We start from the raw sequence: 24,235 nt of genomic DNA, 5'->3' as shown, positions 1-24,235 counted from the left end.
GATTTTTAGTTCATGAATGAAATTAAAAATGACATTCAATTCATTTGAATCAACTCGATTGATTTTTAGTTCATGAATGAAATGAAAAATGACATTCAATTCATTTGAATCAACTCTATTTGTTTCTGTTTTATTTGAGTCATTATAAATTAATTTTTTGACTTCTATAATCTATGTCTACCCTTAGTCCCTTTTACAGATTATTATTAAAGTATTGTTTTTGGTCATGAGAGAAACCTACAATCATTATCTGAGGATGTGAATTGTATAAATCTCACTCACTTTGTAATTTTAGTCGACACAGGATCACAAGGAGGTAGACCAGCCTATGTTGTTCATGGTTGATTAGTTCAAATAAAAAATGTTAATGAGCCTTATGAATCAAATTTGTAATTTTGTGGTTACTAAATCAACAATTTGATCAACTTGACAATACGTAAGAGAGTGACTACGTATCTTTACTCAAAATAAAACTTTCTCCAATATTGTCATAAAAAAATATTTTCAAAGGTTATTTTGTGATTAACAAGGTACACGAGGGTAGATTTGGCATAGAAAAGGTGGGACCCTTGAACTTTCTTGTTTGGCGTGTGGATTATACTTGGCACGTGAATCAGTTTAGGACACAAGAAGTATGGAGCCGGCAAATTATGCTATGGAACCGTGAAAGTGGATAGTTTCAAAACTGAATATATATAATTTTATAATTATGAATATATAGTTGAGAATATAATTATGAACATATCATTTTGTAATTATAAATATAGAAATTCAATAATTGTGAATATGAAGTTTAAAAATTATGAATATATAGATTTATAATTATTATGAACATATAATTCAATAATTATGAATATAGAATTCTGTAATTGTGAATATAGAGTTCAATAATTATAAATATAAAGTTAAAAAATTATGAATATATAGCTTTATAATTATAAACATATTAGTATTTTATATGCGCGATGCGCAAAAAATATATGCCCAATATTAAAATTAAATATTAAAATCTTAGTTATATTAATTTTTTAAAAATAATAGTGTGTGTGTGTGTGTATATATATATATATATATATATATATATATATATATATATATATATATATATATATAATTCATATTAATATTATTGAGGTAATTAAGAATGATAGAAATGATAAATTACTAAATATAACTATGGTAGCATTTTAATTAAAACTTAAATGAATTCAAACTTACCATTGAAGGATGTAAGAAAAATTATGGTATATGCATGTACATGATAATAATAATAATATGGAAAGATAACAGAAATTATAACTGCAGGGATATTTTTGTCCAAAAAATTATAGAGTATAACTTTTATAGTACAAGATACACAAAAAATTAACGGAAAAAACGGACATAAACCAAGAGTATAACTTGGATTGAAACTTATTATGTTTTTAGATAATTCAGTAATTATGGACATAGACGGTTTCACAGGTATGGAGCCGTCTCTTACTTCCCTTTCTGTTCAAATTATTCATCTTATTTCTTTCCTACAATTTTGGAAGATTTTTTTTCCCTTTTAGCACATACTTCTATTTTTATGGCTTGTATGATCTTTATTATTATATATTTAAGTTATTATGGTCTTTATGACTTTGTCTTTTGAATTTTATTTTATTTTTATTTATTTTGTAAAGGTGTGGTAAGGGCCTAACTTCTCATAAAATCTGGTAACCAATATACACCTTTAGATTTTCTTATTTTTTATTTTTCTAATATTATAAAAAAAAGTTGCAATGGATTCTGGAATCTTCGAAATGGTTCTTAACTTTTTTTTCCATAACTTTTTTTTTTTTTTTTTAGAATTTTGTAAAAATTCAATTTTTTCTGATAATTTTAAACTATCTTCTTGCTGAGTAAGAAACTTAATTGCATTTTCTTTCATTTTCAAAATTTTTTAATTTTTATATGTATTTTAGTCGCTATATTATCCTTTTATTAAATTTAATAAAAAGATAGAAAATACTATATAGCATGTCAACTAAAATTTTTCTATTGATGCATCATTTTATAATTGGCCATTAAGCTAATCATAAATAAATCAATGCAAGAGGCAATAATTTTATGTTGAAGCAACGAGTTTTTTTCTAAAAAGATCACATCATGGCAAATTATACTGTGGACCGCGATGCACTATGCATTGTGGTCCTGACGTCAAGTATGCACTGCAATTTCATTTCAACACAACTACAATATCATTTTGATATAATTATAGTTTCGTTGGACAATATACATTAAAATATGTGAAATTGTTATTCAGTTTCATTTTGTATACATTGAAATTTCATTTCAATTCAATTACAGTTTCATTTAATAATATAATAAAAATAATACGTGAAATAGTGTCAATTTAAATACACTATAATATCTGTCGTTTTGGACCATGGTCCACAGAGCTTTGTGAACTGCAGTCCATAGTATAATTGCTCTCACATCATTTACCCAACTCAAAGCCCAAACTTATTATGGGTAAAGGCCTAGAGGCCCAACCACCGCAAATTATGCCGTGGAATCGTGTTCACCGAGAATGGTGAACACAAGTCAAAACGACGTCGTTTTTAGGAAAAAAAAAAAAATTCGCGGATGTGGAGTTAACGGTGCGTTACTGATCAAATTATGAATTTTCTGTTATGAGATTATGAATTTTCATAAAATTCATAATCTCATAACAGAAAATTCATAATCGCATAACAGAAAATTCATAATCTCACAACTGAAAATTCATAATCTCATAACAGAAAATTCATAATCTTATAACAGAAAATTCATAATCTCATGGTTCCAAAGTGAATGTGTAGGCATGGTTCCAAAGTGAATGTGCAGGCATAGATTCATAATTTATGAATGTCCGTGATTTCAGACGGGAATATGTAGGCATGGTTCCAAAGTGAATGTGCATGCATGAATTCATAATTTATGAATGTCCGAAATTATGAATGTAATGAAAATTCATAATCTCATAACAGAAAATTCATAATCGCATAACAGAAAATTCATAATCTCATAACTGAAAATTCATAATCTCATAACAGAAAATTCATAATCTTATAACAGAAAATTCATAATCCCATGGTTCCAAAGTGAATGTGTAGGCAGTCACATAATTAAAAAAAAAAAAAAAAAAAAAAAAAAAGATAACGGTGTACTAACACCGTTGGAACCGTGTTCACCATGAATGGTGAATACGGTTCCATGGCATAACGTCTGCCCAACCACTGACTTACCAGTTGTTATGCCATGGAACCGTGTTCATCATGGTTGGTGAACACGGTTCCATACGACACCGTTTAGTGTGAGTGGGACTAACGGTGCCCGTAAGTGGCACCGTTAACTCCCACCACTGACATTATTTATTTATTTTTTTTTTTAAAATTAAACGCGCCAATAGCGTTTCCAGTTTCCACTACACCATTTCACTTCCTCTCCACGCAACCTCCATCCCTCTACTCTCTGAACTCCACTCTCGAGCTCTCTTCTCTCACTTCGTCTTCCACAGCCATTTCCTTCGATCACTCTCAAACTCTCTGCTCCACAGCCATTCCTCTCTGCTCTCGCATTTCTCGTTCTCGCATTTCTCGAACAAAACTTCGCGTTCTCCCGTAGCTATCAAAGGAGAAAGCCTCTCCATCGCTCATTCTCAACGTTGCTTCACTTGTCTTACAGGTATTTTGTACATGATGTGTTTATGATTTAGGGTTTTTGTATTCTGTGTACATATTTTGAAATTTTAAAATGGGGTTTTGAATGTAATGTTATGAGCTTATGAATGTATATCTGATATGTGACTGTTATTGATGTTATGAACTTTCTGATATGTGGTTATGTATTTTCTGTGAGAGATTATGAATTTTCTCATAGGAGATTATGAATTCTGCATTGTGAGTTGTGAATTTTCTGTTCTGTAGTTATGAATTTTCTGTTCTGGGGTTATGAATTTTCTGTTATGGGGTTTGAATTTTCTGTTCTGAGGTTATGAATTTTCCTTGTGATATTATGAATTTTATGTTACTATATTATGAATTATGTGTGACTGTTATTGATGGACAATATATTCTTTTCGGTAGAGCATGGCTGGATTTATTCGGCACTCCCCATCCCCCCTCTACTGAAATAAGGAATATATTTTCCATCAATCTATATTATATGTTGTATATGACTTACTTGCTTTCTAACATTTTTAATAAAAGCAATGGACACTGCTCAACGAAAGAGAACACGCTCATAAACAAAGGCAGTCTTGATCTCTCAAGCTGCACAACCATCACAACCCTCACAGACAACAGCTGAACAAAACACTGCAGTCAAAACTACGACAAAAAACAAGAGAAAACGAACAACAAGGGCTGTACTTGACTCACAAGCTGCTCAACCATCCCAGCAGCAGTCTGATGACCGGCTCGAGCAAGAAGTGATTAGAGAAAAGAGATCAAAACAGATAAATGATAGACATAGGGGCAAAACAGCCATTGTGCAAAATACTGAAGCAGATGGAGGTGATCGTGCAGAAGGGAGTTCTACTTCCTACTTCAGCACACGGATGGGACCAAAGACCATGTTCAGGCTTGTACAATAGCTAACGCCAGAACAAAAACAATCTGTCCGTGATATTGGTTTCGGAGCCCGTTGGACCTTCAATTGTGTGCAAATGAGTCACAATTAGTCCAGTATTTGCTAAACAACTTTGAGCTTTTCCAAACACATTTCAAACTGGAGAACGACAAGTTCACTGTTGAAGAAGAGGACATTGAGTACACTCTTGGCATTCCAAGAGGAGAAAAGAAGGTTGTTGAGGCCCCAAAATATGATGAACAGGGGACACCGGAGTACAGGGGTCTCTTGCAAAGTTGGAGGCAAAGGTGGAATATTAACCTTGGTTCCCCAATCACTACCAAGATGGGAGATGTCATAGTTCAAAGGGGAGATTATGGAGATGAATTTAAGAGAGACTTCATGGTCTTAACTGTTTCGTGCATGATGCGGGGATTTCAGACACGCTACTGCAACAACAGAATCCTCAACTCCTTGATTAATGTTGATGAGATAAAGGAGTACAACTGGTGTAGCTACACCTACAACTCTCTGATCAAATCCATCGAGCAGTACAAGAAGAAAAGTAGTAGCTTCTTTACTGGACCAATGACATTCATATTGGTAAGTTCTAGTTCCACTTATGAATCTTATGATATTCAGATTGTGAATTATATGTGTCAGATTATGAATTTTCCTCTATGTGATTATGAATTTTCCTCTAAGAATTTTCCTCTATATGATTATGAATTTTCCTTTATATCATTATGCATCTTCCTCTATGTGATTATGAATTTAAAGTATGTACTTATGAATTTTATGCTGTTTGGATTTTATGAGAATTATATGTGTCAGATTATGAATTTTCCTTTATCAGCATATGAATTTTCCTTTATGTGCTTATGAATTTTCCTCTATGTGATTATGAATTTACAGTATGTACTTATGAATTTTATGCTATTTAGATTTTATGAGAATTATATGTGTCATATTATGAATTTTCCTTTATTTGATTATGAATGTTCCTTTATGTAATTATGAATTTTCCTTGTTGTCATTATGAATGTTATTTTAATGTTATGCAATAATGAATCTCATAATTGAAAGTTCATAATTGCATAACATAAAATCCATAATATGATAGTTGAATATAGTGTTCATATGGATTATGGATTTTCTATTATGGTATTATGAATTTTCTGTAATGTAATTATGAATTTTGTGTTAGGATATTATGAATTTATAGTTATGGAATTATGATTATAACTTTTTTATTTTACCTTTTTCTTGAACATTGTAGCTATTCTACTTTGATCGGGTCCAGTACAAAGGAATGAGGGTTCAAAGAACATATCCAAGCATTACTGCATGGACAAAAAAACTTGCACGACAAAGGGTTTCTGCTGAGAAAAGGTCGGACGGATATGGTAAAGGGAAAGTTATCCCTCGTATTGCAAAGCCTACTGCTGACTGTATTGCTTCTACTTCAGCCCAACCAGTCCCAACCATCTCTGTGCCGCCATCCAGTGTTGACAGGGTCACGCAAGTTCTACAACGCCTTGCTACTGATGTCTTGGAATTCGGCGAGGCTATGGCTGAAGTTGGAAAACAAAACGCCCCTGTGGATGTTATGAAGGCTGCATTTTCTGGGATTTCTACCATGATTGGCGTAGCAAGCACGATAGAAAGACCACCAACTCCAACCTCCTCTCAACTTGACGACATCTTCTTTGGCCAAGAGTCTTTCACAAAGGTTGTTGATGCCTTGGTTGAAGCCTTCCAAAAGACCACTTGGCAAATGGAGTTAGACCCTCCCTCGTTTGATTTAGGGATTTCTTATACCCCGGCGCCATTGGTTGACGAACCACAGGAGCAGGGCGCATTGGATGAAGATCAATTGGATGCCCTTGTTCAGAACATTGTGAAAGACACTCCTGGTGCTGCTGATGCTGCTACACTCGCTGCTACTCCTACCGCTACCCCTGCTGCAACCCCTGCTGCTACGCCTGTTTCTTCCCCTGCTGCTTTCCCTGCTGCTACACATGTTCCTAGCACTGCTGCTACCCCTGCTGCTTCATCTTCTGAAACCCATGCTGCTACCCCTGCTGCATCAAGTTCTGAAAGACGAGAAATAATTCCATTGATTGAGGTTCCATTCGCTAGAGATGTCCCTGGTGCTGCTGATACTTCTACGCTTGCTGCTACACTTCCTGCTACCCTCGATGATATTGATAGGTAAACTAATTAGAATATGAAATTATGTTATGAACTTTCTGATATTATATTATGACTTTTCTTCTGAATGATTATGAATTTTCACATATGAGATTATGAGTTTTCTATTATGAGTATGAAATTACAGTTTTGATATTATGAACTTTCTGATATGCAATTATGTATTTTCTGTTCTGTATTTATGAATTTTCTGTACTGCAGTTATGAATTTTCTAAACTGAGATTGTGCAATTATGATGATATTAACTAGCTTCATGTGTTTACAGAGCATTTCTGGACAGTGAATCTGATGTCGAGGATGTCACCATACGAAAGAGACCAATCCGAAAATACAAAAACATCCCGCTAAATTTGAGGTCACCTTTCTGGACAAAGAATGTACCGTCTAACCATAATGCTAGTGTCACCGAGAGGGCCGTATCAAACTACGCCTTCATCGATGCTTCTACAAATCATCCAATAGAGTATGTTTGAATCTAACCATTTAAAAAACTTTTTATTTTCATGAATATTTCACATTTATAACCATGTATTAATTCATTTACCTATTTATCAAACTTTTTTGTTGATGTAGTGAAACTCGGTTTAGCTTTGATGATTTCTCAATGACAAGAGGAGATTTCCACACCCTACGCAGCGGTGAAACTTTTAGCACATTCATCGATGTATGGGCGTTGAGGCTTACACTCCTCAACACAAAACGGGCATTGGGGAAGCCAAAGTGCATCTATTTTAGCACGTTGGTACATGTAAGTTAATACCAACAATTTTTACTCTGCTCACTTATGAATTTTCTGTTAACCATTATGTATTTTATGTCATGTAAATATGTATTTTCTGTGTGTGATTATGAATTTTCTCAGATGAGATTATGGATTTTCTATTGTGAGTTTATGAAGTTACATTTTTGATATTATGAACTTTCTGATGTGAGATTATGTATATTCTGTGTGTGATTATGAATTTTCCCATATGGCATTATGAATTTTCTATTGTGAGTTATGAAATTACAATTTTGATATTATGAATTTTCTGTTCTGTAGTTATGTATTTTCTTTGTAATATTATGGATTTTATGTTATGATATTATGAATTATGTATGACTGCCATTACATATTGCACAACTTATCATTGATACGTATTTTTTTCCCCTTAGCTTCAACTTGACCCAACTGAACAGTGGATGAAGAATCTTCCGCTTCAAAAGCGGAAGGAGAATTTCAATGAGCGGTTACAGTATGAAATTTCCAAATTTGGAAATCTTGACGTCAATGATGCTGATTTGGTAATTTATAATTACCCACGTTCAACATTTATTCATTAATGACATATTTCTTCTCTATTCTAACTACTTCTTCTTTTGATGTTAGATATTTTTCCACGTGCTTCGACACGAACACTACTTTATTGTCTGCATCAACACCATCTCAAAAAGTGTTGAAATCATAGACAACAAGATGCTGCCTAAGGATGTTACTGAAGCTGACAAGTATGAAGATTGCCCTAGTCTACTGGTAACTTAACCTTAAACTTGACCTTCCAAACATTTGTTATACATTTCCAACGAATCATTATCACACTAGTTTCATTTTTGTCCAGATGACTGCTTTGAAAGAGTACTTGACTGCAGAAAAATCACCCCTACTCCGTAAGATACAAAAGCTTCCTGTATCATACTTGGCCATTCCTTGGAAGGAGCTTGACAATGTCATTGACTGTGGCATATATGTCATGCGACACATGGAGTCGTACAAGGGGAATGTTCAAGATTGGGACAGTGGATTCAAGATAGGCACCCGTGTAAATGTAAGAGTATAAGATATATTAATTTCAACTAAGATTTGCTTTTTTTTTTTTTTTTTTTTTTTTTTTTTTTTTTTTTTTTGTTTTTTAACATTTTTTTTTGAAGGCTGACTTCCTTTGGGAACTTAGAGCTACGCGTCAAACATTATCACATGGGGTAGGAACACTGAAAGATTGCGAGTTATGAAGGCAGCAAAGGATCTCTCAAAGAAGAAATGAAACTATACCGCTTTTTTGGTGTTTGAATATGTTGTGAACATGAAGCATTAATTTTGTCAATACTTCATTTTGAAATCTTGACTGTTGGTACCCTAGATTGAGAATCTCTCATTTTGTAATGTGCACAGATATTTTGCACCTGTGAATATACAATCTATTACTCTTAATTCAGATTACATATGGATCATGTAGATTTATGAATTTTCAAGTACCATATTATGAATCCTACTATATAATAAAGCCATAAGAATTCAGCCAATCACATGGCTCCAATTTTCCGCTCAGTAAAAACTACACCGTTTTGCATATCTACTTTTGTGGTTCCATAATTTTATTATTTATTTTATTATTTTTTAATTCTCTATTCACAATAAGTGTATTTGTATTATTACAATTGAATACTAAAGTCATACTTATCCACCGTTTTAGATTCCCCAAAATGTTGGAAGTTGTTCCAAACAATTCTTCTGGTACACGTTCAGTATTTACATATACATTTCGAATACATCTGAGAATGAATGCTGAGATTAAATAAATTAAATGAATAATAATTAAATAAATACAGTAAATTCAAATCAATTCAAAATCTAGAAGATATAAACTCTACGCAGCCTTTAATTTGTGCCGTTTCAGTATCCAATGTTGCTGCCATTATTTCTTTTCCTTTGAAGCTGATTATTTTTGGAACTCTACAACCTTCAAACCTCTTCTATAAATTCTTCTATACACAAACAAGCCACACTTTGCCATTAATTCTCTGTGTGTTTGTTCTTCTCTGTCTAGACTTTGTCATTGACCCTCAGCACATTGAACCCAGAGTTCAGAGCTCGGTTAGCTTCTATACTATCTGAAAGTGAAAATGCAAAGAGATTCAGCAGTAAACAATGTTTATTTTATGAAGCCACAGAGTTTTGGAACCACCATTGCTCTAAGGAGTTTGCTTCCTTTAAAAGAGGTAATTTTAATCAGTGTATTGTTTAATCAGAAAATAGCAATATATTGTTTTTTTGTTTGTCATAGTTCCTGGTAAATGTTTTAACTATTTGTTTATGATGCCAAGTACGTTTTGATCTATCACTTCCTCTCCTATCTCCTACTAAACATCAGTGGTCACTCTTTCTAACCAAGATATTATTTATGACGTTTGCAGAGTAATATTTATGTTTAGCGTCGATGGAACAGCCATTTTAAAGCTAAACTAGATATAAAAAAAAATTAAAGATATTACCTGATTTGCTTTGCGACTTAGACCCATCAAGAAATTATATCACAGTGTAGAAGTTCTCTGGCATGCATGTACTCAACTCTATTAATCTGGAAAAAGAAAAAAAAAAAGAATTAATAGGATAATCACAAATGGATAATAGATGAAGCATAGCATGCTGGTAAAATAAGAATGCATTACATGAGTTCAACTAATAACTACTTACTAATTGATCTGCAAGCACTTTTACAGCTTTTAGAGACAATTCCTATTGCAGTAGTTTAAGAGATCTTCCAAACTTGGACCAAGAAGATCAATGACCATAACGTTGTATTCACCCTCAACTCTAAATAGGGAAATAAAGAGTCAACATTTCTAATGGAGGACTGTGAAGAGGACTCTCCAAATGCCGATCAAATGAACTTCTAATGCACTGCATTTCTAAGGACTCTGTTATAGCATTTGACAAGGATTCCGCATTGAGGGAGTTGGGTTGTGGATACTAAGGGAGATCATGGATATTTAGTCAAGGAGTTTAGTATTGGTCATTTTAGTATTCAGTTCAATTATTTAAACATTACTATTATTTGTAGTTTTATTTTAAAAACAAAAAAAAAAAGGCAAGTATTCTATCATTACTATTGTATGAAGTTTGAAGGAGATATGAGGAAGCTAAATGATTTAACAACTATTAGTTGCAAGAGAAAATTACATTACAGTTAACTGCATATTCTTTGTACATAATGTATAGTTACGGAATTTTAGTTTATAATATATCTAATTTTATATTTTAACAAGTTATAAAATTATAGCAATTAAATATTCTACAAAATTAAAAAATAGTTCTAATTTTGAAGATAAAGTACAATTTAAGAAATTTAGGTAGATATCAACAATTTTTAGGTAGAAATTTAGTTTAATATCTCGATTTTTCACAATCTTTCTACGCAAAGTAGCACATTCAGTAATAGTACGAATACTCTAAAAACCTTAATCGTATTAAATTATCAAGTACAACGATACCAAGGCTGACATTGACTCCTTCAGACCCAAGACTAGCATTATTTAAATTTCAGAGAACGCAGTTTCCACTTATGCTATCATATGTAATGATAATCAACAAAATTCAAGGTCAAACGCTTTTACATGTTGGTTTGTTACTGAAAAAATCCAGTTCTTAACCATGGCCAATTGTATGTAGCAGTTTCTAGGGTGAGTAATCCTGACGGTCTTAAAATCTTAATTTGTGGGAAATCTAGAGGTCTTTTAAACAATACTCAAAATGTAGTTTAAAAAAAAATCTTTAATAATGTGTAATTGTTTTGTTTATGGAACGCCAATAAATTATATTTTTTCATTTATTACATCTTCAACCTTATCGGTCCTATATCTTCAATATAACAAACTTTTATATATTACATCATAATAACATTGCCGTGCATCGCACGGGTACAAATACTAGTTTTCTATTATGCGATTATGAACTTTCTATTATGAGATTATGAATGTATACGTGTTAGCTATAACTGAAAATTCATTATTACATAACATTAAAATAACATTCATAATGACAACAAGGAAAATTCATAATCACATAAAGTAACATTCATAATTAAATAAAGGAACATTCATAATCTGACACATAATTCTCATAAAATCTAAATAGCATAAAATTCATAAGCACATACTGTAAATTCATAATCACATATAGGAAAATTCATAATCACATAAAGGAAAATTCATAATCACATAAAGGAAGATTCATAATCTGAGACATAATTCTCGTAAACTCTAAATAGCATAAAATTCATAAGTACATACTGTAAATTCATAATCACATAGAGGAAAATTCATAATCACATAAAGGAAAGTTCATAAACTGGTAAAGGAAAATTCATAATCTGACACATAATTCTCATAAAATCTAAATAGCATAAAATTCATAAGTACATACTGTTAATTCATAATCACATATAGGAAAAATCATAATCACATAAAAGAAAATTCATAAACTGATAAAGGAAAATTCATAATCTGACACATAATTCACAGTCTAATATTATAAGATTCGTAAGTACATACTGTAAGTTCATAATGACATAAAGGAAAATCCATAATGACACAAAGGAAAATGCATAATCACATAAATGAAAATTCATAAACTGACACATAGTATTTTGCATAGTATTCATCACAACACTGCTAAACATATGAAGTTCTATTAACACAATCTCAATCTATAGCTACATCGTGGTCTACATTCTTATTAAAATGAACAAACTGTGAACCCCCAGTGCTTGGATGTACAAGATATCCATCACGACCAATCTCTGAAATATTTTCCAAGACCAATGATTGGACAGAGCCCTTTGTAATTGAAGCAAGCTTGTTTGCAGCACTCTTTCTCCCCCTTGCTGCATTGTACTTCTTCTCAATAACACTACTACTCCTTTTATTTCTCACACCTTTACTCCTCCGGCTTGAAGGGTCTTGGACAATACCACTTGACGAAGACACAACACCCTCCTCAATATTCACATCCCCAATCTCAGGTTCAATGTTTTTCCTTGCATTCTCAACAGCTTCATCACAGAATTGTCTAGCAACACTGTTATCTTGGCTACAAATAATAAGCCTTTGAAATTTCCTACTAATCTCAACAGCCCAAATTGAAGAAGGGACACCACCATTATAAAACACGGATGCAATGTCCACATTTCTACCCTCAACAACCTTTTTAGTCCATCTTTTTAGAATGTATTTATCGGGAATACTGGAAACACAGTGCACATGAAGTATACGTAAGCAGTGGCAGCAAAGTATTCCCAATTCTAAAAACAGCTTGCAACTACAGCATATATCCAAATTGATTGGCTTAAAAATTACTTCATGCCTTATGATATCTATGTCTGGTCGCCACACGTGATACTTGCACTTACAACCATCGTTCAACACCATTTCTTGATAACAAGAGCTACCTTTCATAAATTGTTCCTCGAACAGAAAATATATCTCTATTGTATAAACCTCTCTAGCATGTGAAAGGAGTTTCACATGATCCATCATCATGGCGGGTACTCCTTGAGAACACCAGAAATCCTCACCATTTTCCTTACTTCTCCATTCATAAATAACACTCACAAAGGATGAATAAAAATCACATAAACCAGCAGTCTTGGACAACCTCCTAGAAATTGAATGATTTGTGCTTTCACTCCTTTGCGAAGATAAAATACCCCTGGAGAAATAATCCTTGTTGAACGCTGGACGCCACTTCTCCCTACAGTCATAAAGCTTCTCTAGCCATGTATTCTTATGACAATTATATTTTGTAACCATCCTGAAAAAGTTAAAACACATGTTTACTAATCATATTCTGAAAATTCATAATCTCATATTAGAAAGTTCATAATCATATAACAGAAAATACATAATGACATAACAGAAAATACATAATTGTATAGCTGTGAATTCATAATCTCATATTAGAAAATTCATAAATCATATAACAGAAAATACATAATGACATAACAGAAAATACATAATGACATAACAGAAAATTCAGAATTATATAATGTAAATTCATAATAACATACCTTGTCCAGTAAACTTCAAACTCCGCTTCAGTCTCGGTGTATTTCAACACACAATTGAACATATCCAGAAAATCCTTATGATTCCTTAATGCCTTGATATGCTTCTTCGAATTCTCACCAATATGCCATATGCAAAGACGGTGGCGTGATGTAGGAAACACCATGGAAATGCCAGCAGCCATAGCTGAACATTGATCCGTCATGATAGTCTGTGGACACTTGCCATCCATGGATCTTAAAAACGCTTTAAACAACCACGCAAATGACTCTATCCTCTTATTCATAAAAAAACCACATCCAAACATTACATTCATGCAATGATGGTTCATCACTAGATAACACAACTATTACTAACTCCTCATACTTCCCACCTAGAGTCTTCCTCATACTTCCCACCTACATCACTAGATAACACAACTATTACTAACTCCTCCCCATTCCAGATTTTGGTCCTATAAACATACAGTCTAGTTGTGAAAATATCTTTGAGTCTCCTCCTCCTTTACAAGTTTGCTGCCGTCGTCCTAGGTCCAATGTGCCTATTATTCATACTGCTTCTCCAGAGACTCCTGACGACTCCACCGCCACATCATCTTCTCCTATGTTAGGTCCACCTCAATATGAGGATTACCCATCTATTGCACCTATTGCTGTGCGAAAAGGTATACGTTCTACTCGCAACTCCCACCCCATATATACCTTCTTAAGTTATGATCGTCTATCCTCTCCTTATTATGCCATTGTTTCACATTTATCATCTGGCACTATTCCCAAAACAACCCATCAAGCCCTTTCTGATCCTGGCTGGCGGCAAACAATGTTAACTGAGACGGAGGCTTTACAAGACAGTGGCACTTGGGAATTAGTTCCTTTACCTCATGGTAAATTTGTTATTGGTTGCAAATGGATTTACATGGTGAAAGTAGGTCCAGATGGTAAAGTTGATCATCTTAAAGCTCGACTTGTGGCTAAGGGATACATTCAAGTCTATGGGTTAGACTATACAGATACTTTTTCCCCTGTTGCTAAAATTGCCTCGGTTCGATTGCTTCTTTCTATGGCAGCTATCAGTCATTAGCCTTTATATCAACTAGACATTAAGAATGCCTTTTTACATGGAGATCTCAACGAAGAAGTCTATATGGAGCAATCACCTAGATTTGTTGCTCAGGGGAGTCTGGCTTGGTTTGTAAACTTCGACGATTTTTGTATGGATTGAAACAGTCCCCGAGAGCATGGTTTAGTCGTTTTAGCACAGTTATTAGTGAATTTTGAATGATTCAAAGTAAAGTTACCTATTCTGTGTTTTATCAAAACTCAATGGAGGAAAAGTGTATCTACCTTATAGTATATATGGATGACATTGTGATTACTGGCAACGATGAGGAGGGCATATCCAAGTTGAAAGCATATCTCTTTAAAAGTTTTCAGACTAAGGATTTGGAAAAGTTAAAATATTTTCTTGGAATTGAGGTAGCCCAATCCTATAATGGTGTGGTTATTTCACAAAAGATGTATGCTTTGGATATTTTTGAAGAAATTGGGATGCTTTATTGTAAACCCATCGATAGTTCGATGGATCCAAATGTCAAACTCCTTCCCAACTAAGGTAAGATACTATCCGAACCTGAAAGTTACAGGAGGCTTATCGGGAAATTGAACTATCTCACAATCACAGGCCCAGATATCTCCTTTGCAGTAAGTGTATTAAGTTAGTTTTTAGAAACTCATAATGCTGATCATTGGGATGTTGCTATTCGAGTTTTGAGATACATTAAGAAGGCACCAAGCCAAGGGCTAATTTATGAAGATAAAGGTCACACTCAAATCATTGGATACTCTGATGCTGATTGGGCAAGTTCTCCATTTGACCGACGATCTACGTCTGGATATTGTATTCTCATTGGGGATAACTTGATTTCATGGAAAAACAAGAAGCAAGATGTGGTAACCAGATCTAGTGCAGAAGCTGAATATCGTGCTATGGCTCTTACTACATGTGAACTCATATGACTAAAGCACTTACTTCAAGAACTACGATACTGTGATCTTACAAAAATAACATTGATATGCGACAACCAAGCAGCCCTACATATTACTAGGAATCCAGTCTTTCATAAACGAACCAAACACATTGAAATTGACTGCCACTTCATCAGGAAAAAGATTATGTCAGGGTGGATTACTACAAGCCATGTTAACTCCAGTGATCAATTGGCAAATATCCTTATCAAGTCACTTAGAGGTCCTAGAATAAAATATATTTGTAACAAACTCAACGAATATAACATGTATGCTCCAACTTGAGGGGGTGTTGGAAAACATGTCTCTTCTATAAAGAGTCATGTTTCTTCTCAAATAGGTTCCTCAGTTTGTATATATATGTATTCTTTTGTACAACATTGATCATCAATAATACAGTTCTAAGTATACTTATTCACACACGCACACACACAGGGACGGAGCCAAGAATTCCGTTGAAGGGGGGCGAAGAAGCAGGGACGGATCCAGAAATTTTTTCCAGTGAAGGCGAAACGTTAAAACAAAAGAGATAATTTGAAAAAAAATATATCTAAGAAATATAGGTATAAATATTGTTGGATATGAGCAAAAAATAAAACTCATCGAAACTTTATATAAATATTCATAACAAAATATAAAATATAATTAATTTGATAAAATAATTTGAATAAAAAACACATTATAAATTACACATCTCATTATTAATATAAAAGAATGCTAGTTATATGTGTGTGTATGTTAAATATTAAAAAAAAAAAACTATTAAAAATGTGATTGTACTAAAGCCAAAAAAATGGTGAAAATATGTTAATGCCACAATTTGAACCCATGATCTTCATTATTACCAAACACATGCTTTGCCAACTAATCTAACTCACTTCTTATTAATATTCATCTGTTTTTTATACTAATACTAAAACTTGTAACACACACACACACACACACACACACATATATATATATATATATATATATATATATATATATATATATATATATATATATATGTATATATGTATACAATGTTACCATAAATATATTTAATCAGTAACCATATCCAAACTTTTTACTTTTAACAAATTATTAATTATACCATAATTATTATTGAAATTATCAACTATACTTTTGTCCCAACCCAGTAACTGTAGTGAGGAGCCCTCCACATAGACGTTGGCAAACCTTCAGTATTCACATAATTTATCTTTAAAAATAAACATTTAGTGTATTAAAATGTATCTTTAATATAATAAAAATGTATCCTATGTCAGTGGTCCACTTGTACATGGTATAATGACTGTTAGAACCTGAGGCAACGACAGAATCATGCATATCAAACAAGTCAGTATTGCTCAAAAAATCAATAATCCACAAAATCATTAAAAAAAAAAAAAAAAAAAAAAAAAAAAAAAAAAAAAAAACTGGGAACCTGTGGGAGCCTGAATCTTTAATCCAAAATCATTGCCCTTTGCTATGTCTCTTCATTGTTCCTTCTCAGCAATGAAAACAGGACGAGCCATATTTTATCCTAGAATCAAAGCAATAACCTAGCAGAATAGAGCAGAAAAAGGAGGAAATGGGGGTAAAGAAACAACTAAGATGCTCAACTGCAGGTTTCAGATGGAACCATAGAGCTTTGAACCAGTAATTAAATAGGATGACAAGAGTGCAGTTCAGAGTCATCATCACCTTCTCACCATTCACCAACCGAAAGGCTTATGATCCAGGAGTGGAATAAATTCCAATCGTTCCTTTGTCCATATTTAGTTCTTTTTCTCCACTCATATCAGTATTGCTTGCTTGCACCTGACTATCAAAATTTAAAAATTGAAGCTAAATATGATTTTTTTTTAGAACTTGAAGATGAAGCCACCAATCACATTAGTATGTTTATGTGTGTGTGTGTGTGTGTATCCTACCATCAATACACAAATTAATACACCGATATCCAAGTGAAAGTCCATTCGAATTGAAATAGCAACCAACACAATCATCACTACTTCCAGATATTAATACAAATAGAATCATAGAATTCAGTGGCAGAAGAAGAATAGAGTAGTTGCACTACGAATCTGATAGTTCATGCACTGACAAGTTTTTTATGTGTACAATAATGATTGTTATATCATCAGTTCGGTTGTCATGCTCTAGCCAAAGTTTGTATGCTTCTCCAGCAATGGCTGAGCATGCATCTCGAGGATCCTCATATTTACTCACCTACACAACGAAGGAATTGAAGTATAAATAATGTTAATTCAAGAGTATGCTGGCAAGAATAATACCAAATAGTTGAGAGATTTTGAAAAAGAAGGGAATAACACAAGGTTGTCTCATCCCAAATGATGACCTACACACATTATTTTGGTTCTACAAGTAATATAAATTATAAGGCAAGCAATATTTTCGAAATTATTGATTACTGAATGCAGTAATTTGACATACTGAATTGGATGATCCTTTGTAAGTTTAAACTAAATAAAGTAGGACATTATCATGTGCAGTAGAGAGTGGATTGAAGAAAAAAAAAAACAAAAAGGGTTCCAAAATGGCATTTAAAATGTCCAAACTATAGAACCCCATTACTTTCTAAGAATATATTCATAATAAAACAGTTCATATTCTCCTTTAGTTAATGCCTACATTACAAACATGTTGTGACCTTCGACACAGTATTGCAATTAAAAACTGTTTTTGATAGGACTTATCACTATAAATTTGCATGATATTTAGGGCATGAATATCCACATATTGTTTAAATAGAGAGAATTACGAGTTAAAAAGTAAGCAGGGAAATGCATTGTGTCAGATTATGAGTCAAAATTTTCAAAACACATAAATTTTTAATTGTGAAGCAAACGGCATACCATGTCCACCACAGTTTGGCTGGAGATGAACTCAAAGACCCCATCACTTGCAAGTACAAAGAAGGGGTAATTAGCGGTTAACTGTAGTGTTAATACCTCTGGATCAGCAACTACACCAATATTCTCAGCTACACTATCCCCTACACTCCGTGTAAATGCGGTCCCAGGATACTTCTCATTTGGAACCCACAGCCTAGGCGGATCATCACCTCCGGTCTCCTCATCACCCCATGCCTGAATACTTGGATCCTTATTGCCCTCCACTTGATCAACAGTCAGAACAGTAGCCCCACTAAGCTTCACCCTTTCACATTCATCTGTCCTGAAAGGGGTTTGGTCAGAAGACAAATCTTTAGCAATAACAGCATTCCCTTCCTTAACAGCTAGCACCGCCCTCGAATCACCCACATTTGCAATGTACAACATGTCACCAATAACAAGAGCTGTAATTGCTGTTGTCCCACTCATGGAATCATCTATATTACTCAAGTGAAGTTCTTCGTTAGCTGTTGAAAATGCAGCGTTGTAAGCCCTTACAGGATCTTCCACCAACTGACGATCATTTGACAATATCTCTACAAGCCTATCCTTAACAAAACCTGAACACTCTGTACCAAACTGCCCGTGCCCATCAAACACACCAAAGAAATGAATATTTGGATTACCCTGAAGCTCTCTTCTGATACAATAACTATCTTGATTCTCCTTTTCCGGAAAGTCAGGGTAGAAACCGCGCTGTGTAAGCACAGAGTACTCTAATTTGAAATTTTCACAAGGCACATAAGCAACATCTAAAGACCTGTTAGTAAGAATATGTGTTTGAGCGTAAGGACCCAATTCTTCCCTGCTCTCCTCATCTGAAGACGAAGGGTATCTGCTACAACACTTGCCATGAATACAACCCATCTCTCAGCACAAATTCAGGTGCCCAACAGAGCCAAACCAAAAGCGCACACCAAGTGTATGTGGAAAGTTCCGAAAGAAGCGGGTGTTTGAGAAGAACCCAAACTAACACTGAAACAGTATTTTTGATGAAAATGGTGGAATGTGTATCTCGCAAATTGCAACATTGAAATGGGTTCTCAAGGAACCTTTTAAATTTTTCTTGAGAAACAAGGCAGCAAACAAACCCTAAGAGCAACTGGGTTTGTTAAATCATGACGTTATTCTCCAGCAAGACAGAATCTAAACAATAAAGCTCCTCACGATTAGTATAACCCATCTAAGAAGAAAGGACCCGGGACAATGTAGTATCAAACGGAAACCTAATTGACAAAGAGACTAACACAAAGGAGTAAAAGACAGGATTAGGAATACTTCTGTTGTGATCAAGTAAAGACTTTTCTGAGATAAATGTCAGCAAAAGAAGGCGTGAGGTGTTGGGTTTAGGTGGGGTCTTTGGAAGATTAGAAATCAACTCTACTTTTTCTCGATCTATAACTTAATAGTTGTTATGAAACAAAAGGAAATGTGAATGTCCAAGTTGAGTTTTGAACCCTTGACCTTGTGTATAAAAGATGAAGTCTTCTCCACCAAGCTACTTCGACCATAAGTAATACTCACTGCTAAGTCACATTAAATCGTGGTTCATAATTCTCCAAAAAGCTGATTGCAAGTTCCAAGAAGCAGCAACGGGGAATGGAGCTCAGGACCTCAAGCACGACACAGCAATGCTACATCTTCAGCTACCAACTAGGCTAGCTTTGCTACCTGTCCACCTTATGCGAATTTAATATTTATTACCTCCTAAATCTCAACACTATAAATACCCCTTCCCTCCATGATCTTGTATATGCAGAATATATGAAAAGCTAAATCATATTCTCTCAACTCTCCCATCCGTACTGCTGTTCCCCTTCTACTTCATAATATTAGTATTGTTATTATTATTATTATTATTATTATTATTCACAACACGTTATCAGCACGAAGCCTCGGGTGCAACTATTATACAGGTAATCTTTCTTTATATAATTATAATATTTTATTCAATATTATCAATATGTCAAACCTTACAAATCTTGAATTTGTGGGACTTGATATATCCGGGAAAAATTACCTATCATGGGTACTGGATGCTGAGATGCATCTAAATGCAAAAGGTCTTGGTGAAACTATAAAAGAAAATAGTGATGCGTCGATGCAAGATCGAGCAAAGGCAATGATTTTCATTCGCCATCACCTAGACCGAGGGTTAAAAGATGAATATCTTACTGTGAAAGAACCCTTTGAACTCTGGAAAATGTTGAAAGAAAGATATGATCACCAGAGGACAGTAATTCTCCCGAAAGCCCGTTATGACTGGCTTCACTTGCGATTGCAAGATTTCAAAACTGTGAGCGAATATAACTCTGTTATGTTCAAAATTAGCTCTCAGTTATTATTATGTGGAGAAAAAATTACTGATGAGGATATGCTTGAAAAAACCTTCTCTACTTTTCATGCATCCAATATTGTGCTTCAACAGCAATATAGAGAGAAGGGTTTTACCAAATATTCTCAGTTGATTTCATGCCTTCTTGTGGCTGAGCAAAATAATGAGCTCCTGATGAAAAACCACGAGGCACGACCTACTGGTTCAATCCCATTCTCTGAGGCGAATGGTGTGTCATATCACAATGAAAATACAAGAGGTCGTGGTCGTGGTCGTGGCCGTGGCCGTGGCCATGGACGAAACCGTGGTTATAATCCCGGTCGTGGACAAAATCGTCATGGTGGTTATAATTTCAAAAATAAAGGTTACCACCGAAAAGGGGAAAATAGTGGTGCAAAACATGACAAGGAAAAACGTGAAAATCATCCCAAAAATATTGAAAGTATATGTTATCGTTGTGGCATGACTGGCCATTGGGAACGCACTTGTCGTACTGCTAAGCACCTTGTGGATCTCTATCAAGCATCCCTGAAAGAGAAAGGAAAGAATATAGAGTCCAACAATGTTCTTATGAATGACGATTTTGATATCACACATCTGGATGTGGAAGATTACCTCGGGCCAATAGATAAGAAAGATTGATGTTATATTTACTTTTGAGCTCATTAGATATATATGTTATATTTGAAACAAAATGGTTGTTTTGTCTCTAAACTTACTAGATACATATGATGTATTTTGTCTAAGCTTATATTAGATATATATGATGCATTTTGTTTACTACTATGTAATGTTTCTAAATATATTGTCTTTGCTTTATTGAAGAAACAAAAATGGGCACATCATCACTTGTGATTAAATCCAAGGCAAATGAAGAAGACATATGTATTGTGGATAGTGCAACCACACATACAATTCTTAAAAGTGCAAAATATTTCTGCCTTTTGAAAAAGAATGAGGCATTTGTCACTACAATATGTGGTAGTGCAAAAATGATTGAAGGTTCTGGAAGAGCCAATATATTATTGCCTGGAGGAACAAAAGTTATAATAAATGATGCATTGTTCTCTCCAAAGTCTCACAGAAATTTATTGAGTTTTAAAGATATTCGGAATAACGGATATCATGTTGAGACTATAGAAGAAAGGAATCAAGAATTCCTTCAAGTTACAAAGGCAATGTCTGGAAAGAAATATGTATTGGAAAAATTTCATGCTCTTCCATCTGGTTTATACTGCACAAAGATAAGTACTATTGAAGCCAATCTTATTGTAAACAAAAAGTTTACTGATCTAAATGACTTTAAGATTTGGCACGACCGATTGGGTCATCCTGGATATGTGATGATGAGAAAAATTATTGAAAATACAAATGGCCATGCCTTGAAAAAACATAAAATATTTCAAGGAAATGAATTTTTCTGTTCTGCATGTTCTCAAGGGAAATTGATTATAAGGCCATCACCAACCAAAGTTGGTATTGAATCACCTGCATTTCTAGAGCGAATTCAAGGTGATATATGTGGGCCTATACATCCACCATGTGGACCTTTCAAATACTTTATGGTCCTAATTGATGCCTCAACTAGATGGTCACATGTATGCTTATTATCATCTCGCAATATGGCATTTGCGAGATTACTTGCTCAGATAATAAGATTACGAGCACATTTTCCTGACTATCCAATTAAAGCAATCCGAATGGATAATGCTGGAGAGTTTACATCCCAAGCTTTTGATAATTATTGTAAATCACTTGGGATTGATATTGAACATTTAGTAGCGCATGTTCATACGCAAAATGGTCTTGCAGAATCACTTATTAAAAAGCTACAGTTAATAGCTAGACCATTACTTATGAAAAGTAGACTCCCTTCTACTGTATGGGGACATGTTATTTTGCATGCAGCGGCACTAATTCGTATTAGGCCGACAAGTTATCATAAGTACTCTCCATTGCAATTAGCATTTGGTCATGAACCTAATATTTCCCATCTGAGAACATTTGGATGTGCAGTCTATGTTCCCATTGCTCCACCCCAACGCACTAAAATGGGTCCACAAAGGAGATTGGGAATATATGTTGGATATGAATCTCCTTCTATAATTAAATATCTTGAGCCATTAACGGGAGATCTATTTACTGCACGTTTTGCAGATTGTCACTTTAATGAAGCATCTTTTCCCACACTAAGGGAAGGAAATGATGTTGTAGAAAGGACAATAACATGGAATGCCCCAACATTGCTTCATCTAGATCCTAGAACTCAACAATGTGAACAAGAAGTTCAAAAGATAATCCATTTGCGAGAGTTGGCAAATAGACTGCCAGATGCATTTGTTGATCCAAAACGGGTAACAAAATCTTATATCCCAGCAGCTAATGTCCCAGCTAGTGTTGATATCCCAAAAGGTCAAACTGGGAATGAGTCCCAAGTACGCTTGAAGCGTGGAAGACCTATTGGTTCAAAGGATAAAAATCCTCGAAAAAGGAAAGTCAATACAAAAAATGGTATTGATGAGAATAATGATATCAACATGAATGACATTCATGAGAAAAGTCAAGGAAATGAATTTGAAGGGAATGAAGTCCCTAAAGAAATTCATATACCTGAGATTGAGAAAAGTGAAGAAATTTTGATAAATTATATTAATGTCGAGGAAATATGCAATAGAAATGAAGTCACTTTAGATGACTATTTTGCATATAATGTAGCATTAAATATCATGAATGATGATATGGACCATGAACCAAGATCCATTCAAGAATGTCAAAATAGGGACGATTGGCCTAACTGGAAAGAAGCAATACAAGTAGAATTGAATTCTCTTGGAAAACGAAAAGTGTTTGGCCCAATCGTCCGAACACCTGATGGAGTCAAAGCTGTGGGATGCAAATGGGTGTTCGTAAGAAAGAGAAATGAGAAAAATGAGGTTACGAGGTACAAAGCAAGACTCGTAGCTCAAGGATTCTCTCAAAGACCAGGTATCGATTACGATGAAACATATTCCCCTGTCGTGGATGCTGTAACATTACGATACCTCATTAGCCTAAGTGTACTTGAAAGGCTAAATATGCAACTAATGGATGTTGTAACAGCTTACCTGTATGGGTCACTTGATAGTGACATTTACATGAAAGTCCCTGAAGGACTGAAAATGCCTGAAATGCATAAAACGAGTCCTCGAGAACTTTATTCAATAAAGTTGCAAAGATCTTTATATGGACTGAAACAATCAGGGCGTATGTGGTATAACCGACTTAGTGAATATTTACTAAAAGAAGGTTATACCAATGATCAAATTTGTCCATGTGTTTTTATAAAGAGATATGAACATGGATTTGTTATAATCGCTGTTTACGT

The 24,235-nt window shown here is 34.1% G+C and overlaps 6 protein-coding genes across 8 annotated transcripts; 4 read left to right on the top strand and 2 right to left on the bottom strand.

The window, feature by feature from the left end:
• The first annotated feature begins 7,460 nt into the window (after window positions 1–7,460).
• Window positions 7,461–8,782, top strand: LOC109176571. Its single transcript, XM_019326026.1, has 5 exons — window positions 7,461–7,541; window positions 7,949–8,077; window positions 8,228–8,306; window positions 8,392–8,598; window positions 8,702–8,782. Exons 2-5 carry the CDS (start codon window positions 8,016–8,018, stop codon window positions 8,780–8,782), a joined length of 429 nt encoding a protein of 142 aa, XP_019181571.1. The 5' UTR covers window positions 7,461–7,541; window positions 7,949–8,015.
• A 3,468-nt stretch (window positions 8,783–12,250) lies between these two features.
• LOC109176570 (protein FAR1-RELATED SEQUENCE 9-like) lies at window positions 12,251–13,676 on the bottom strand. The gene is made up of 2 exons (XM_019326025.1): window positions 13,615–13,676; window positions 12,251–13,358 (listed from the first exon to the last, which is right to left on the bottom strand). The coding sequence occupies exons 1-2, from the start codon at window positions 13,674–13,676 to the stop codon at window positions 12,251–12,253; spliced, it is 1,170 nt and encodes a 389-aa protein (XP_019181570.1).
• Window positions 13,677–14,215: 539 nt separating this feature from the next.
• Window positions 14,216–14,692, top strand: LOC109176569 (uncharacterized mitochondrial protein AtMg00820-like). Its single transcript, XM_019326024.1, has one exon. It carries the CDS (start codon window positions 14,216–14,218, stop codon window positions 14,690–14,692), a length of 477 nt encoding a protein of 158 aa, XP_019181569.1.
• Window positions 14,693–14,967: 275 nt separating this feature from the next.
• Window positions 14,968–15,627, top strand: LOC109176567 (uncharacterized mitochondrial protein AtMg00810-like). The gene is made up of 2 exons (XM_019326023.1): window positions 14,968–15,184; window positions 15,338–15,627. The coding sequence occupies exons 1-2, from the start codon at window positions 14,968–14,970 to the stop codon at window positions 15,625–15,627; spliced, it is 507 nt and encodes a 168-aa protein (XP_019181568.1).
• Window positions 15,628–17,068: 1,441 nt separating this feature from the next.
• On the bottom strand, window positions 17,069–19,871 carry LOC109176558 (probable protein phosphatase 2C 35). 3 transcript variants are annotated; one of them, XR_002053399.1, is made up of 3 exons: window positions 18,498–19,871; window positions 17,323–17,443; window positions 17,069–17,180 (listed from the first exon to the last, which is right to left on the bottom strand). XR_002053399.1 is itself a non-coding variant. In XM_019326013.1 (2 exons), exons 1-2 carry the CDS (start codon window positions 19,401–19,403, stop codon window positions 17,698–17,700), a joined length of 1,059 nt encoding a protein of 352 aa, XP_019181558.1. In that variant the 5' UTR covers window positions 19,404–19,867; the 3' UTR covers window positions 17,581–17,697. The 3 variants fall into 3 exon arrangements, 1 of the variants encoding a protein (XP_019181558.1); XR_002053400.1 differs by having other exon boundaries at window positions 17,350–17,443; XM_019326013.1 differs by lacking the exons at window positions 17,069–17,180; window positions 17,323–17,443 and adding an exon at window positions 17,581–17,850 and having other exon boundaries at window positions 18,498–19,867.
• A 628-nt stretch (window positions 19,872–20,499) lies between these two features.
• On the top strand, window positions 20,500–21,513 carry LOC109176566. Its single transcript, XM_019326022.1, has one exon. The coding sequence runs from the start codon at window positions 20,500–20,502 to the stop codon at window positions 21,511–21,513; it is 1,014 nt and encodes a 337-aa protein (XP_019181567.1).
• The last annotated feature ends 2,722 nt before the right edge of the window (window positions 21,514–24,235 follow it).

Source organism: Ipomoea nil, unplaced genomic scaffold, assembly GCF_001879475.1.
Source record: "Ipomoea nil cultivar Tokyo-kokei standard unplaced genomic scaffold, Asagao_1.1 scaffold0711, whole genome shotgun sequence".
Classification (NCBI taxonomy): Eukaryota; Viridiplantae; Streptophyta; class Magnoliopsida; order Solanales; family Convolvulaceae; genus Ipomoea; species Ipomoea nil.
Note: the sequence above shows the minus strand (reverse complement) of the source record. Positions and strands in the feature narration are given on the sequence as shown.